This window comes from Silurus meridionalis, chromosome 19, assembly GCF_014805685.1.
Source record: "Silurus meridionalis isolate SWU-2019-XX chromosome 19, ASM1480568v1, whole genome shotgun sequence".
NCBI classification, from domain to species: domain Eukaryota; kingdom Metazoa; phylum Chordata; class Actinopteri; order Siluriformes; family Siluridae; genus Silurus; species Silurus meridionalis.
In genome coordinates, this window is record NC_060902.1 from 673,803 (window position 1) to 692,235 (window position 18,433).

General features: G+C 40.8%; 2 protein-coding genes across 2 annotated transcripts in view; one reads left to right on the plus strand and one right to left on the minus strand.

Moving 5' to 3' along the window:
- Nucleotides 1–11,329, minus strand: part of lrp1aa (low density lipoprotein receptor-related protein 1Aa) — a 117,066-nt gene extending 105,737 nt beyond the window's left edge. The window contains 1 exon segment of the mRNA XM_046874969.1: nucleotides 10,808–11,329. Coding sequence (XP_046730925.1) covers nucleotides 10,808–10,907 — 100 coding nt within the window. The 5' untranslated portion in view covers nucleotides 10,908–11,329.
- Nucleotides 11,330–17,148: 5,819 nt separating this feature from the next.
- Nucleotides 17,149–18,433, plus strand: part of rbms2a (RNA binding motif, single stranded interacting protein 2a) — a 31,088-nt gene continuing 29,803 nt past the window's right edge. The window contains 1 exon segment of the mRNA XM_046875317.1: nucleotides 17,149–17,323. Coding sequence (XP_046731273.1) covers nucleotides 17,261–17,323 — 63 coding nt within the window. The 5' untranslated portion in view covers nucleotides 17,149–17,260.

Sequence of the window (18,433 nt, forward strand, 5' to 3'; positions counted from 1 at the left end):
CCACGTGCAGGGAAAATTTCATGCTTCTGCATCCCTCAAAACATCAGATACAATTGTGTGTCTCTGACTAACAGCTTCAGGAAGAGCCACATCTAGGCTGGAAAAGTCTGGTGTCCCAAAACCTTTTTTAATATAATACTTTTTACCCATTTTCCTGATTTTTTTCTTCTTGCCTGCAAGTTCAATTCAGAGAATGAAGGAAGTGAATCAGGCTGAGTGTCTCAACTCTGAGGGAACTTTACACAAGCCACAACCTCGTCAGAAATGTCCAGAATGTTCTTTTCCTCGGTGAACAAAAGTCCAGAATGTTTTCAGAAGAAAAAAAAACATCATCCTGTTGTAAACTGGATGATTCAGCTACAGCCAATCAGAGTAAAGGAGGTGTGGCCTGTGCGTTTGTTATAATTAAGGAGGTGTGGCCTGTGCGAGTGTCAGTTTCTGTAAAGAAGGCGTGGCCTGTAGAAGTGTTAATGTCGTTTGTGTGTTAATATTCCAGCTGATGTTTGTTTTTATAATTATATTTAATTATTAAAGCTTGTTTCATAAAAAGAACAGAAACGATGTGCGAGTGAGAAATGAAGAGAAGAACTGAATGTGTTGGAGAATAAATTCCTGGACTCGAGGCTTGAGAATGTGTTTATGTGCGTGCAAATGTGAATTTGGAACCCAGTTTAATTAAATCATAATTTCTCCTTCTCCACCATCGCAGAGCCAAACATGACGCCATGCTTCTGTACCACAGTGGAAAGATGAAACACCAGCGAGAGAGAGGAAAAAATACGCCTCATTCCTCAGCTGGCTCTTAAAACAGGGCTGGAGCCGAAAGCTGTAAAATCGAAAAGCCAAGAAGGAAATAAACAACAAGGAAAAAGATTAGAAAGACTCAAGGGTGGGGACTCGTCAGAGCGGGGACTCAGGGCGGGGAATCGGGGTGGGGACTGGTCAGGGTGGGGACTCTGGGTAGGGACTCATCGAGGCGGGGAATCGGGGTGGGGACTGGTCAGGGTGGAGACTCGGGGTAGGGACTCGTCAAGGCGGGAATTGGGGCGAGGACTGGTCAGGATGGGGAATCGGGGCGGGGGAGGGGATTCATTGCCAAGGTTTAATAAAAAATATAGGAAAAAATCAGTTCTTAGGAAAGATCTGGAATGGAGACTCGCTGGTCTCAAAACAGAGCAAACAGCAGCATGCGATCATGTTTATTATATTTAATCAGGTCTGAAGAAGACAAGACACTCCACAAGGACGTCTGTACCAACATGACCTTCAGCGATATACAAATCTTATTCAATATACAATGACAACTTTTTATACATTTACGGTTACATTTAGGTTCGTTCCTGTTCTCGCTTATATTTCAGCAGCTATAAACACTCATCCTTTCACTCGTCCTCTCTTTCACAGCTTTAGCTCGGACTGTTGCACAACACTGGAGACTCCTTTCATAAACACTACATAGACGTCTCCATCCTTTCCCTGGAGAAAACATCACCACATCAAGATCACACCACCTTTACAGAGACTTTACACACATCATACAGACTGATTGTTAAACAGGCCACGCCTCCTGTGCAGAGACTAACCAATCACAATCCTAAATGGAGTTTGTACTCCAACACCCTTTTAGTTCAACATTAACAATGATGATCATCTCCATCAGTTTCATCTCGACTCTGGGAATAAAAAGGTGTCTTTAATTACAAGCGAATGCTTTTTATTTCTCTTGTCCTGCTGCCAGAAGCGGAAGATCAACAGAGAGATCAGCGGAAACACTGCGGCGGATCTGCACTCCAACTGCAGAAACATCAATTCAAACCCAGCAGGAGTGGAGTGTGGAACTTCAGAGCTCTGTAGATCCACCAGCAGGCTGAGCTCCAGATCTGCTCCAAAGAAGAATCCAGAAGTAAAGCAGGAGGTGGTGACGTGGCCTTTTGTCTTTATTCTACAAAAATCTCAAATGTATTGGATCCTGATTCTCATCAAAATTAGTCACTTACTCGCCTCAAACACACACACACACACACACACACACACACACACACACACACACACACACACACACTTTTAGACTCATCATATTTCTGCAGCTAACGCCTTTTTATTTCCAGTAGCTGATGACCTGCTAAACTCATGGTGAAACTCATCAAAAATATGCTGAATTGACAAAGCCCAAGATTCTCGTGATTGCATTGGGCAACAAAACCAATAAAATTCAAAAAGAGACAAAATATAAAGACAAAATATAAATACAAATATATATATATTTGCTACATTTATATATATATATATATATATATATATATATATATATATATATATATATATATATATATATATATATATATATATATATAAATAAATGTAGCTATTTTAATGCAGTAAAAAATTTTGTTTTTTTCTTTTCATTTTCTCTTTTGAACATTTGCAAATGACAAACGTAAATTAGTGTAGATACATTAAAAGAGCTGATTTATATAAAGAGAGTAAAAAATGAACAACAATGAGTTGGTTCATTGAATCCCCAGGATATAAACCTGGATAGAATGCTGAATAAATAAATCCTTCATAAATTCATTATAAATATTGTACAGTTTAAAGCACATTTAGAAATCATTTGTAAACATCTTTTTTTGAAGTAAAAATGACATTTAACTTATTTATTAGTTTGCTCGTTTTGCTCATTCTTAATTGTGCATTCAGAAAAAAGCAATAAAAAATAAAATGAAAAATACAAAACGTTTTACTGCATTAAAATAGATACATTTATATATTTTATATATATATATATATATATATATATATATATATATATATATATATATATATATATATATATATATATATATATATTTTTTTTTTTTCCTATTTATATTTTTGTCTTTATATTTTGTCTCTTTTTGAATTTTATTGGTTTTGTTGCCCAATGCAATCACGAGAATCTTGGGCTTTGTCAATTCAGCATATTTTTGATGAGTTTCACCATGAGTTTAGCAGGTCATCAGCTACTGGAAATAAAAAGGCGTTAGCTGCAGAAATATGATGAGTCTAAAAGTGCATGTGTGTGTGTGTGTGTGTGTGTGTGTGTGTGTGTGTGTGTGTGTGTGTGAGGTTAACCAGAGCCATGAGCCTACACAAAATCCCAAAAAAAAAAGAATATTCCAGTAACTGCTGTCTGTCTGGTCGCTGCCTGGTGTGTAACAAAGACGAGATGAAAAAATAAAAAAAGAAAAGAAAAGAAAGAAAAATATTAAGTCACAAACTGAACACAAAAGAAAAGCTTCTTTCTGCTTCTCCCATTAGTAGTCTCCACAGTGGATCATCCATCTCCATCCCCCCCTGTCCTCTACATCTGCCTCTTTCACACCAACTACCTGCATGTCTTCTCTCACCACATCCATAAACCTCCTCCTTGTTCTTCCTCTTTTCCTCCTTCCTGGTGTCTCCATCCTCAGCATTCTCCTACTGATATACCCCATGTCCCTCCTCTGCACATGTCCAAACCATCTCATTCTCAACTCCCTCACCTTGTCTCCAAAACGTCCTACATGCGCTGTCCCTCTAATAAACTCATTTCTAATCCTGTCCATCGTCATCACTCCCAACGAACATCTCAACATCTTCAGTTCTGCTACCTCCAGCTCCACCTCCTGTCTTTTACTCAATGCCACTGTCTCTAATCCATACAACATCTCAGGTCTCACCACAGTCCTATAAACTTTCCCTTTCACTCTCACAGATACTCTTCTATCACAAATCACTCCTGCTATCACTCTTCTCCACCCACTCCACCCTGCCTGCACTCTTTTCTTCACTTCTCTAACACACTCTCCATTACTTTGCACTGTTGACCCCAGGTACCTGAACTCCTCCACCTTCTCCACCTCTTCTCCCTGCAACCGCATCCCTCCACTGCCCTCCCTCTCATTCACACACATGTACTCTGTCTTACTCCTACTGACTTTCATTCCCCTTCTCTCCAGCGTGTACCTCCACCTCTCCAGACTCTTCTCCACCTTCTCCCTACTCTCACCACAAATCACAATATCATCCTCAAACATCGTAGTCCAGGGAGACTCCTGTCTGACCTCGTCCTTCAACCTGTCCCTCAGCACTGCAAACAGGAAAGGGCTCAGAGCCGATCCTTGATGCAGTCCAACCTCCACCTTGAACCAGTCTGTCGTTCCTACTGCACATTTCACTGCTGTCACACTGTCCTCATACATGTCCTGCACCACCCTCACATACTTCTCTGACACACCCAACTTCCTCATACAACACCACAACTCCTCTCTCCACCCTGTCGTACGCTTTCTCTAAATCCACAAATACACAATGCAGCTCCTTCTGACCTTCTCTATACTTCTCCATCAACATTCTCAAAGCAAATAATGCGTCTGTGGTGCTCTTCCTCGCATGAAACCATACTGCTGCTCACAGATGGTCACCTCTTCTCTCAGCCTGGCTTCCACTACTCTTTCCCAGAACTTCATGGTGTGACTGATCAACTTTATTCCCCTGTAGTTACTGCAGGTCTGCACATCTCCCTTATTCTTTAAGATCAGTACCAGCACACTCCTTCTCCATTCCTCAGGCAAAAATTCATCAGACAGCAAACAGCTAAATTACAAAAAGCTTCTACAATAACAAAAATTACAGAATGATTTTTGTCACATTATTTCACGCTCTTAAAAATGTTCTATTTGTGTACAACCAGCTTTTATTGGTGTTTGTGGGCGTGGCCTGTATAATCAACACAAAGTATATAAACATTTGTCTTTCGATATTGACAATACTGCTATTAGCAAATTAGCAGATTAGCAAAAAAAAAACAAAAACAAGCTAAGTCTGTATGCTATGTACACAAACGAGGAGTTATTTACTTATTCCTGAGAGCAGTTTAATGTAGGGAAAAACTCAAAACATGAGAGAAAATGACTGCATCATCAAATCCAAGAGCCAATTAGGATGTCGTATGAAAATTAAGGCATTCTGTCCAATTTATGTGGATCAAAATCACCATGGCAACCATTTTATTTAGTAAATGAATAAGTGATCAGGGAGGACAAATTTAATTAAATCAAATTAATTATTTTAATAATTAATTAAAATAAATAAATGAATGAATGTATCTGAAGGCAGGAGCGAGTTTGAAGAGACTGCAGTGATCTCAGGGAGGTTTTGGAGAAATGCAGGTGGACGGGAAACATGATATGGACACAAAAAAGATAAAAAGTGGAACAGGATCAACTTTGGCAAAGGAGATCAGAGACGAGTACAGGAAAGGAAGATGGCCAGAAAGAGAGAGAGAGAGAGAGAGAGAGAGAGAGAGAGAGAGAGAGAGAGAGAGGGGAAGCGAGACACATTCCTGCTCACTCGCCTGCTGTGAAACATCTGGATGGAGAAAAGTCATTAATCTATGAAGTGTATGTAGAAAGAGAACTGGAGGAGGAGCACGAGGAGAGGGGGCATGGAGAGTTCTCTCTTTACTCTTTCTCTCTCATTTTTCTCTCTCCTGAGGAAATCAGACATGAAGAACACACGCTTCACTCTTTATTTTATCTCACCAGTGTAGGAGGAGTGCACTGTGATGGGGTAGACGGGGTCGGTGGTGTAGATGAGGTCAGTGGTGTAGAAGATGAGGTCAGTGGTGTATATGAGGTCAGTGGTATAAAAGAGGTCAGTGGTGTAGATTGATGGTGTAGATGAGGTCGGTGGTGTGAACGGGGTAGGTGGTGTAAATTGGTGGTGTAGATGAGGTCAGTGGTGTAGATGAGGATGGTGGTGTAGATGAGGTCAGTGGTGTAGATGAGGTCAGTGGTGTAAACTGGGTAGGTGGTGTAGATTGGTGGTGTAGAAGAGGTCGGTGGTGTAAACGGGGTAGGTGGTGTAGATTGGTGTAGATTGGTGGTGTAGAAGAGGTTGGTGGTGTAGAAGAGGTCGGTGGTGTAAACAGGGTAGGTGGTGTAGATTGGTGGTGTAGAAGAGGTCAGTGGTGTAGATTGGTGGTGTAGAGGAGGTCAGTGGTATAGATTGGTGGTGTAGAAGAGGTCAGTGGTGTAGAAGAGGTTGGTGGTGTAGAGGAGGTCAGTGGTGTAGATTGGTGGTGTAGAAGAGGTCAGTGGTGTAGATTGGTGTAGATTGGTGGTGTAGAAGAGGTTGGTGGTGTAGAAGAGGTCAGTGGTGTAAACAGGGTAGGTGGTGTAGATTGGTGGTGTAGATGAGGTCAGTGGTGTAGATGAGGATGGTGGTGTAGATGAGGATGGTGGTGTAGATTGGTGGTGTAGATGAGGTCAGTGGTGTAGATTGGTGTAGGTGGTGTAGATTGGTGGTGTAGATGAGGTCGGTGGTGTAGATGAGGTTGGGGGTGTAGATGAGGTGGTGGTGTAGATGAGGTCAGTGGTGTAGATGAGGTGGTGGTGTAGATTGGTGGTGTAGATCAGGTCAGTGGTGTAAATGGAGTAGGTGGTGTAGATGAGGTCAGTGGTGTAGATGAGGATGGTGGTGTAGATGAGGTCGGTGGTGTAGATGAGGTCAGTGGTGTAGATGAGGATGGTGGTGTAGATGAGGTGGTGTAGATTGGTGTAGGTGGTGTAGATTGGTGTAGATTGGTGGTGTAGAAGAGGTTGGTGGTGTAGAAGAGGTCAGTGGTGTAGAAGAGGTCGGTGGTGTAAACGGGTAGGTGGTGTAGATTGGTGTAGGTGGTGTAGATGAGGTCAGTGGTGTAGATGAGGTCAGTGGTGTAGATGAGGATGGTGGTGTAGATGAGGTCAGTGGTGTAAATGGGTAGGTGGTGTAGATTGGTGGTGTAGATGAGGTCAGTGGTGTAAATGAGGATGGTGGTGTAGATGAGGTCGGTGGTGTAGATGAGGTCAGTGGTGTAGATGAGGATGGTGGTGTAGATGAGGTCGGTGATGTAGATGAGGTCAGTGGTGTAAATGGGTAGGTGGAGGACCTGCAATTCAAACAAGACCACAGGATTAAATAAGATGGTCATGTGATATAGAACAACTAGGGCAGATGTTATTAAACATTGGGGAACTAAATCTAATCAGGGCAATGTAGTACTAAACATCAAAGGAGGATGCTACTTAAAATGAAAAAAACATACCGAAGAACAGAGAAATTTGGTGTATTATGGCAAACATTTTAATCTCCGCTTGTGTGTGTGTGTGTGTTATGTTCTTTTATTGCAGGTCACATTTTGATTAGCGGTTCAAAATCATGCGACTGATTTTACGTTTCCATGGAAACAGAGCACTTCAGCGGCGATGCACTTGAGCCGAAAAGTGAGAACAAAAAAACACAACGTGGCGTAAAAAGTTTGTAAGTACAAATGATTGATAGACAGAAACGGTTCAGATCACATTTACTCAACGTGAGAGACGTGAGAGACGTACGTTCCTCAATCAGACTGAGTATAAACTCTTTAAAAAGTCCCAGAATGAAGTGTATGACCTTTTACAGAGTCTATTAGACAGTAGATCTGTCTTCTGTTCCATGGTGATGACATAAGCATGTGAAACTAATGATGTAACTAACACACACACACACACACACACACACACACTGCAATAGAAGAAATAAAGAGACGGGGAATTGTACTACGAAGAAGCCCAACTCAAACATACGTATATGAGCTTTAAATAAGTTCTGGATGGTGATTGGTCAGAAGTTCTGGCTGAGTTCTGGATGGTGATTGGTCAGAAGGTGGTGTTGATTATCGGATCTGACATTAGTGCAGGTTTCTATTACCGCACTCGTTCTGGTGCGTTATCGTTTCCATGGTAACGGCCCGGATCTGTACACCTTTGATTTAAAGGGTGTTTTTGTTTTTTTACGGTAAGGTGCATGTGGGACAGTTTTGGAAGGAGGCTCCAGTGTCAGAGGTAACGATGCAAGTTTTAGGGTGTTTTGGTAGATGCACTTATCCAGAGCTCAGCTAAGCAGAAGAGGGTTAAGGGACTTACTCAAGGGCCCAACAGGGGCAGATTGGTGGTGGTGGGATTTAAACTCGGGACCTTCTGATCAGAAGTCCAACATCTTAACTACTGAGCAACACTTCCCACATCTTCAACATAAAATGCGATTTGGTGAGGAAACGAGTGTGCTAAATGAACGTGAAACCTCAGCACACACGTCCCTGCAGGACTCGGGACCACGGACCCCAAACTTCTGGTATCGAGAAGGTTTAAAGGTTTATCATATTGTATCATATTGTTTAAATGCCTCACACCTGCATTCCACACCTTTTCTCCATGCCCAAGACATCACACACACTGTCCTGAAGAGCAGAGCAGGTTCTCCTGGAGTCCACACTGTGATCCAGTTCGCATGGAATCCACACTGTTCTTTATGTCTGTCTCTCTCTTTTCCTCTGTCTGTCTGTCTGTCTGTCTGTCTGTCTGTCTGTCTGTCTCTCTCTCTCATGTCTGTCTGTCTGTCTGTCTCTCTCTCTCTCTCTCTCTCATGCCTGTCTCTCTGTCTGTCTGTCTCTCTCTCTCTCTCTTTTATGCCTCTCTCTCTGTCTGTCTGTCTCTCTCGCTTTTTCTTTATGCCTGTCTGTCTGTCTGTCTGTCTCTCTCTCTCTCTCATGCATGTCTGTCTGTCTGTCTCTCTCTCTCTCATGCATGTCTGTCTGTCTGTCTGTCTGTCTGTCTGTCTGTCTGTCTGTCTGTCTCTCTCTCTCTCATGCATGTCTGTCTGTCTGTCTGTCTGTCTGTCTGTCTGTGTCTTTGTGTGTACTGTCTGTTTGCAGTAACTGGATTTGGTCGTCTGTGTCTTTAGCTATCTGTCTGTCTGTCTGTCTGTCTGTCTGTCTGTCTGTCTGTCTGTCAATATGAAAATAATTTATTTTTATTCCTTGTCTAGACTTTTTTCCTGTTAGCCTGTCTAACCTGTTATTTGTCTCTCTCTTACGGTCTGTATGTCTGTTTTTGCTGTGTGTGTGTGTGTGTGTGTGTGTGTGTGTGTGTGTGTGCGCAGATGATCTCTGATGTGAATGAAAACAGTCAGTCTTCGTGCTGCTCTGTAAACTTCACACGTCTGTTCGGAATAGCAGAGCTGAAGTGTTAGCGCAGCGTTAGCACAGAGACCCACCGAGTCATACGTCTGTTCAGAGCAAACACACACACACACACACACACACACACACACACACAGAGATAAATCTACCTCTCTGAGCAGAGTGTGTGTTGAGAACATAAAGAAGATGAGGAGATGTTCTCTCAGTGCAGGTTGACACTGATGGAGTGCGGTGATGATGATACGTCAGCGTGAGATTAGACGTGAAAACGTTTTGCTTCTATAGTGAATCACGAACCAGACCCGTTTCCCAGCTCGAATATACATCCTAACACTTTTATTCCACATCATGTTCATTCTGAATTTTGCGTATTTATTACAAAAGTATTAAAACACATGGTTTTAGAAGATTCTGTACGTCTTTACTCAATTTTACACCAATCCCCTTCTTTCACAATGTTTTATTCATCATCTCTTCACTTTTCTGGCCCTGAAATAACCAGCACCTCTGTTTTCTCAGTGCTGCCCCCCATTTAAAACCTCCATATAATAAATCCAGAGAAAAAAATAAGGAAAGTTGTTGATGCACTAAAGGTCACTCCAGTCACAGGCAGCAGGGGGCACTATCACAAATTACACAGCGCTGCTTTAATACACAGGAATATAATACTCCCAATACTGCCTTCAGAGCTGGAGCTCCAGGTTAGCTTCAGCAGAACTCAGTGTGTAAAACAAACTGGTGATCATGTTCTGAGTAGAAGATTAGAAGATCAACACACACACTTCAAACTCTGATAGATCACTGATCAAAACCACAGATTCACTGCTAAACATCATGACACCTTCAGGATTCCCAACCAACTACAACGTTCATGAAGAAACTATTCACGCTTCAAAAGCATTCTACTAACCCTTTGTTTGAAAACACACACCTATCTGTGGATCTTCTCAAAGATCTTCTCAGTTTTCTGAGAATCCTTTGTTTTGGTACAAGACACAGTCCGAATGTTGGGGTTTGTTCAGAAGACATTCCTGTTACACAAAGCGGTCCAGGAGGACAATTGCAAGGTTCTGTTGTTAAAACATTTCCACAATCTCCTCAAAGATCTTCCAGGAGCTTTTTCATTTCTTAGAGAACCACCATAAACTTCTCCTCACAGTCTAGAACATCAGTTAGAAGATCACAACAGAATTCTAATACTGTGCAAATCTGCAAAAGGTTTCTGAGGAAACATTCAAAAGTCTGGTTGATTCTGTAGAAGAACCTACAAACCAAATTCAGGACAAAACTTCAAAAAGAAAAGAAAAGAACCCTACATAGTTCTCTCTCTCTCTCTCTCTCTCTCTCTCTCTCTCTCACACACACACACACACACACACACACACACACACACACCAGTGACAGAATTTTTCCACTTCCAAACCCAAATATCATGACCAGCGTGAAGATCTTGCCAGATCGCATGCCACCACAATTTCAAGGTTCTGACTGAAGTAAAAGGTTTCAGGAGGCACTTCTAAAAGTTCTGCTGGATCCCAGGAGAGAGAGAGAGAGAGAGAGAGAGAGAGAGAGAGAGAGAGAGAGAGAACTACAATCTGAGTTCTAGCACATACGTGTAGAAGATCACAGACTTCCAGCACCATGCGGACCTGCAAATACTTCCTGAGGAACATTTTCGAAAAGTCTGCTGGAGACAAAAGTACACACCAAAACCCCCAAACCAGATCTTTCCATTCCTGGTGTGTGTGATCTAAACTCCTAAAAAACCTTCCTGAACCTACTCACCCTCTTCAGTCGTGGCAGCAGAGATCAGCTCCAAGCTGTGCGAGAAGCTCCACAAGAGCAGCAATCCGGGAACCACGGAGCTCCCCGGCACGCGCAACATGCTGCTCCTTCTTCTGCTCCTTCCCCCAACTTTCACACCTGAAATCCACTTGGATTTTGCAAACAGGATCCTGGTGTGATCAAGTGTGAAAAGTCCTCAAAGAAGAAGCAAGCAGAAGTCCTGAGAAGAAGAAGGAGAAGAAGGAGGAGTGTGGAATAGAGCTGCTTGGTCGCGCAGGGTTTCAGCTGAGCTTCACTGTGTGCATGATGGAAACTGGGATCATCTGCAGGGCTGCTGAAATCTCTCACACACACACACACACACACACACACACACACTTACACGCATGCACATCACGCACACACACAGTGAGCATCACGGAGCTGTGCGCGTGCCCTCAGCGTTTCTCCTCAACAGTCCTGCAGGAGAGAAAAACATCTGAGCCCGTCTCCAGTTCTCTTCTGCGCTCCTGCTGCGCGATGGGTTGCCAGATTGGATGTGTCAGGGTTGCCAGATTGCTTGGGCATTATAAAACAAACACACACACACACACACACACACACACACACACACACACCCTGGCGACCTTCTGGGTTTATGGCAACGATCTGGCAACCCTGTACATTTTCTTTATCATGAGGTTGCCAGATTTGAATCTGTTTGATGTTTAATATTTATTTTATTCTACTGAACTCACCGCACTGAGACTCAGACTGAGATCAAACACACAACTTTTTCTTTGATCTGAACACACATATATATGTTTAACAATGAAATGTTTTCAATCTGGCAACCACAGGCTGCCACTGTGAACAAGCAAACTGTGTAGTTGGGGTTGCCAGGTTGTGTGTCTTTTAAATTTCAGTGATTTATTTTAAAACTCATTCAGGTCTGCAAAAGTCTAAATAAACTGTTAAAGTTGTCTGTAAAATAAACAAATAAACAAATAAAGTATGACATCACAACATTTCACAACGTTGATACAATACATGTTATTTATGCATTTGTTTATTTCTATTTATTTTAGTTGTACTTTTGAACAAGTAAAAAAAATATTTTTTTGTAGCAAACATTTTAATAGTTTACAAAATGAATTATTTTAACGTTCAAATTATAGAAAACAGTTTATTAGTACAAAATAATAAATGTTTTAAAAACTATATAATTTACTCCTTGTTTAATTTGGTTAAAGATGCAATATTATAATTTACATTTTATTAGAATATGGGCTATAACTATTATTATTATTATTATTATTATTATTATTATTATTATCATAAAAAGAAATTAAAAATCGAATTTAATAAAGTGCTTCTTAGAAAAAAAAAGTAAAATAAAATAGCAGAAACAAATATTATACAAAAGAATAATTTCAAAATAAATAAAATAAATTTTAGAGCTGTTAAATCTCTGAAATGATTTCCTGATGTTATAATAAATCAGTGTCTCGCCTCTTCTTCTGTTTCAGTTGGGGTAAAAAATGCAAACAGAAAAAGAGAAAAGTCCATAACAGACCAAAAGGTTTCATTTTGTGGAGTTTTGAGGGTGATGTAGGAGGTGAGGTGTGATTGTGAGTTCTGATGGTAAATTGTGAGTCTTTATGAAATTCTCAGAAGAGAAACTTCTTTCCAGATCCTCCGAACCAAAACCACAGAGTCACTGAGTCACATCAGAACTGATGAATTTTCCATTATGTACACAACAATCTGTGTGTGTGTGTGTGTGTGTGTGTGTGTGTGTGTGTGTGTGTGTGTGTGTGTGTGTGTGTGTGTGTGTTTGAGTGTAAGTGTGTGTGTGTGTGTGCGTGACTGAGAGTATGTGTGTGTGTGTGTGTGTGTGTGTGTGTATGTGTATGTGTGTGTGTGAGAGTGTTTGAGTGTGTGTGTGTGTGTATGTGTCTGTGAAAATGTCAGATTAAGTGTTTGTGTGTGTGTGTGTGTGTGTTTGAGTGTGTGAGTGTATGTGTGTGTGTGTGTGTGTGTGTGTGAGAGAGAGAGAGAGTGTAACAGTGTGTGTGTGTGTGTGTGTGTGTGTGTATGTGTGTGTGAGTGTAAGAGTGTAAGAGTGTGTGTGTGTGTGTGTGTGTGTGTGAGAGTGTGAATGTGTCTGTGAGAGTGTCAGATTAAATGTTTGTGTGTGTGTGTGTATGTGTGTGTTGTGTGTGTGTGTGTGAGAGAGAGAGAGAGAGAGAGAGAGAGAGAGTGTAACAGTGTGTGTGTGTGTGAGAGAGAGTGTAAGAGTGTGTGTGTGTGAGTGTATGTGTGTGTGTGTGTGTGTGTGTGTGTGAAAGAATATAAGTGTGTGTGTGTGTGTGTATATGTGTGTGTGTGTGTGTGTGAAAGAATGTAAGTGTGTGTGTGTGTGTGTGTGTGTGTGTGTGTGTGTGTGTGTGTGTGTGTGTGTGTGTGTGAAAGAATGTAAGTGTGTGTGTGTGTGTGTGTGTGTGTGTGTGTGTGTGTGAGTGTGTGTGTGTGTGTGTGTGTGTGTGTGTGTGTGTGTGTGTGTGTGTGTGTGTGTGTGTGTGTGTGTGTGTGTGTGAGGTGTGTGGTCTTATTTTGCTTTATTCTGAGGAGCTTCAGGGACGATGTCCAGCTTCTAAGTGTTTTCAGAACAACACTGCAGTTTTCTTTCCAGATGTTGGTCATATGATTAAACAGACTGTATTTAAACCATGATCTGTTTTCATAATGTAACTACAACAACAACAACAACAACAACAATAATAATAATAATAACTTCACATTTAAAAAAATATTAACACATTTTTAATAAACTCACACTTCATTAACACATTTATTTTTATTAATCATGCTTCTCTTGAGGGGGCGAGGCCTAGCAGAGCTTTACTCTCATTGGTTAGTGAGATTTGATTGGGCAGCTCCCAGCTGAATTTTGAAAAGTAGTTTGTGCTAGAAATAATTTACTTGCCTGTTAAAATAACTATTTTTATAATATTATCATATTTAAATATTAAATAACTGATTTCATTTTATATGCACAAATAAGTGAAAAAACTCATTACCAACACAAACTGTTCTAATAGAACTGTACAAAGAACCGCTTCCGGAACATTCCTGATGTCTGCACTTCCTGGTCTGGGTTTCTGTCCAATCATATCTCAGAATAGGACAGCCTTTATTTGTCACATTTACTTTACAGCACAGTGAAATCCCACTTGTTCAGAAGCTGTGGTCAGAGTGCAGGGTCGGCCATGATACAGCGCCCCTGGAGCACAGAGGGTTAAGGGCTTTGTTCAAGAGCCTAAGGGTTTGAACCCCTGACCTTCCAATCAGTCACCCAGACTCTTAACCACTGAGCTCCAAATCCACAGCGTCACGTCAGAATCAGAATCAGATCAATTATGAATGATTGTGACGTCAGAGGATTTTTGGGTTCTGCTTTATTCATATGTTTTTACGTCTTGTGGCTTTTTCAGTTTGTGTTTCTCTCTTTTAGGTGAAGAAAACAGAACACTGATATTAGTACACTTTGTCCTCCTTCTGGGTGAAATGGAGAAGAATTGGAGCAGGGATGGAGATCGAGGCTCACAATAGCGTTTTTATCTCTTTGTGATGAAAAGAGCCGAAAGCATTTGATGAAGTTGTTGCTTTTGGAAAGTCTTTTGTTTTTCTTCATGACGTTTGCAGCAAAACAAGAGGGAGTTTTACTGAAACACAAACAAAACACAGGAAATTCCTCCAGAGGACAGAAAAATGCTAAATCCACTTACTTTTTCATGACTTGTTTGTCTGTTTTGAAGGAAAGTGAGATTCCCAACACAATGAGACGTTTCCGGATTGTTTACACACCAGAACATGCGAGTTAAGAGTAATTATAAAATGATAAGGAAATATACTGTAGGTGGCGCCATTTACAGGCAGGGAAGGTGGAGCAGGAACTTACAAACTTCCAAAAAAAAAAAATACATCTTAATATACATCCCCAAGTCCAAAACGTTGGGACACTGTGTAAAATGTAAATAAAAACAATGCTATGATTTGTAAATATCATAAAACCATATTTTATTTGCAATAGAACATAGAACACAATTTATTGTTAAAACTAAGGGAAAATACCATTATAAGTTCTTTTTAAATTTGATGACTGCAACATGTCTCAAAAAAGTTGTGTACCAACTGTCCGTATACATCTGGCAACTAAGGAGTCCAGTTGCTGGAGTTTGGGGAGTGGAATGTTGTCTTTTTTGTGACAGGATTTTAGCAGTTTCAAGATCCAAGTCTTTTCTGTATCATGTTCACATGTGGCTTTTTCTTTGCATGAAAGAGTTTGAACCTGGATTTGTGGATGACAAACAATCAATTCTGGAGGTGTTAATGAGCCCATGCAGTGTTATTCATAAAGAAGCATGACTGTTTTAAATGCAATGACTGTTGTACACTACATTTCTGCAGATTCTCAGAATCGTTTGATGATATGATGTTCTGTAAATGATAAGATATTCAACTATTTTGAAATTTGATGTAGAGGACACAGTCTTTCACAGATCAGTGAAGCTCCGTCCATCTTTACTTCTGAGACACTTTTTAAATGGTACAATTTCTGAGTTTAAACATTTTAGATGTTTTTGTTCTATTGTCAAAAATAGATTTATCAGATTTTTGTCTGTTTTTGGTCCCTGATGTTCTTGTTATAGTTTTAGATTCTAACCTGCACATCTGGAGTTCTGCTGCTGTTTTATAATTTTTAGGACTCTTACTCCAGATTTCTCTATCTATAGATCAATTGATTGATTTAAAATTAGTTGATCTTTTAGTGACTCTGCTTAATTTATAAGAATGATCAATTTTAAAATCGTTGTGATTTTATTTTGCAGCCACATGATGGCGCTGTGAAACTGAGAGCTCAGGCAGGGCTGAGTCGGTTTCGAGCCACAAGCCCCGAAACACAAACACCACGTGACTTATTGGGATTTTTTTTTCTCTAGTTCTTAGAAAGCAGTGACTCAAAGAATGTACACACTATCACACAATCTCTCTTTCACACACACACACACACACACACACACACACACACACACACACACACCAGAAAGAGATGAAATGTAGCTGAATCTTCATGCTTTGTTGAGCGATTATTATTGTTACATTATTATCACAACTCTCTCCACCAATCAAAACAACTCTCACAGCTCTCCACCAATCACTGCTCTCTCTCTCTCTTTTAACTTTAGTGAGAATATGAGATGGAGGGAGAGAGAGACAGAGCGAGAATAGAAGAGAGAGTTTAATCTTCAGCAGAATCAGTGAGTTTATAAACACTTTTCTCCTCCGTGAGCTGAAACTCTGCAGAACAAATCACACACACTGATAACACCTAAGGAATTTATTGCATTTACACACACACACACACACACACACACACACACACACACACACACACACACACACACACAATGAGCCTGTCTGTATAACTGCAGTAAATTTTGTCCTTGTGTGAAAAACGTGTAAAACAAATCTATCTATCTATCTATCTATCTATCTATCTATCTATCTATCTATCTATCTATCTATCTATCTATCTATCTATCTATCGATCGATCGATCAATCGATCGATCGATCGTTTGGTGAAGTCCTGAATGCCACACTGTTGTTATAGTGTTATTAATCATGTCTTCAGGGGAAGTGTGGAACTCTAGTGTGGTTTAAAAGCAAACCATAATTTAAAAATATCAGTATCACTTGAACAGTGTCTTTTTTTATCTTTATTTATTTATTATATATTTTATACAGTCATCAAGCTAAACCATATTATAGCGGCTACGTCTCCATGGTTGCGCAATGAGACGCTTTCGAGCAAAAAATGCAGTCACGTCAAATCTGTTGTTATGTGCTAAAATGCCCCCCTGCCACAGACTGCCCCCACTTATATCATAATTATGAGATAATAAGTCATAATTATGAGATAATAAGTCATAATTATGAGATAATAAGTTAGAATTATGAGATATTAGGTCATAATTATGAGATACTAAGTTGTAATTATGAGATAATAAGTCATAATTCTGAGATACTAAGTCATGATTTTGAGATACTAAGTTGTAATTATGAGATAATAAGTCATAATTATAAGATCCTTTCTGTGATTGTTTTTTTTTCGTTGTGAATGCAATGTGCTTCTGTAGTAGCTGAATAAATGCTAATAAAGATAATTAATTTCACTAAATGTTGTTATTGTTGTATTATTGCTATGTAATAAATGTTTTTATTATCATTACTATTAAATGCCGGGCTTTAGGACCCAGGAGCATCGCATGGCACAGAATAGAACAGAATAGAATAGCAAAAGAAAGAGCAGGGAGGAGGCCCGCGATGACCACGCCTCCTTGTTTGTGACGTCAGCGAGCAGGCTTGGCTCCAGTGTCCGCTTTGGGACGCACTCAGCGCGGGGGAAAATGCTGCTGTCCGTACCGCCGAGGACCGCCGTCAACACGTACAACAGCAGGAACAGCAAAAAGGTAAAGGCGGCCGCGGGTTTGTTCGGTTCTCGGGGTTCTGCGGGGTTTGTGAGCGCATGACAGCGAGCTGCAGTGTCCTTGAGGAGTTTACTGGAGCCCCCCCCCATGCTGCACAAATGGCCTCTAGAGCTTCGGGCTGCTCAGGTCCCCACAAAGCAGTTCAGTCTTCCGGTCCTCGTTATTTTCAAAACCAGACTCTGTGTGAAAGACTCTGGACAAAACTTCAGGAAAAGCGCTCTCTGTGAGCGCGCGCGTGCGTGCGTACACACGCACACACACACACACACACACACGTGTGAGTGTAAGCTGTACACATGTATACGTGATACGTGTGTGTGTGTGTGTATAGTGTGTGTGTGTGTGTGTGTGTGTGTGTGTGTGTGTGTGTGGGTGTGTGTGCGCGTATACTTGTGTGTGTGTGTGTGTGTGTGTGTGCGTGTGTGCGCGCGCGCTTTGGAATTGAAGTATCAAAGTGAGATGTAATGAATGTTTTAATGAGACGGATTTTCTAATCCTGGTATGGACTGATGTGAACCGGAAGTCCAGTGAGTGTAAAATTAACTTCTCTCTCTGTATATCAAATATTTGATGTATTTCATTTAATGATTTTTAAAGTCAGCTGAAGTTTTGAGGACCTCCTGCCCCACCCCATGAAAGAGCTCAGTGTGCCGGAGTGTTTGTCTGGAGCGCAGCCTGTGCTGGTGTGGAGCTTCTGCAGGATGTTTATGAGATGTTTAGAAGATGTCTTTGATTTGTCTTTCTGGCAGTAATTACGATCCCGCGCTGTGCTGCGTTTCATCAGGACCCGGATTTTGCTTTGGGTTTGTTTTTGTTTGTTTGATGTTAGAGCTGGATTTGTAGGAGAAATAAAATCCGATTAGTTTAGTGTGTATGTGCTGTTCTGACTGTAACACAAAACAGAAAGTGTTTTTAATAATATTTATTTATTTCTATTGATAATGTTTGTATCAGCAGCTCGTGAAAGAACAGGTTGTTCTCTTGGCGTTCACGTGCGGCTGATTTGTTTTCGGAGAAAAGCCCCGTGTTGTGTAAGAGCTCGCGTCACCGTGTCGCGCTCTGCGTCTGAAAACGTGGCTATCATTAACACGC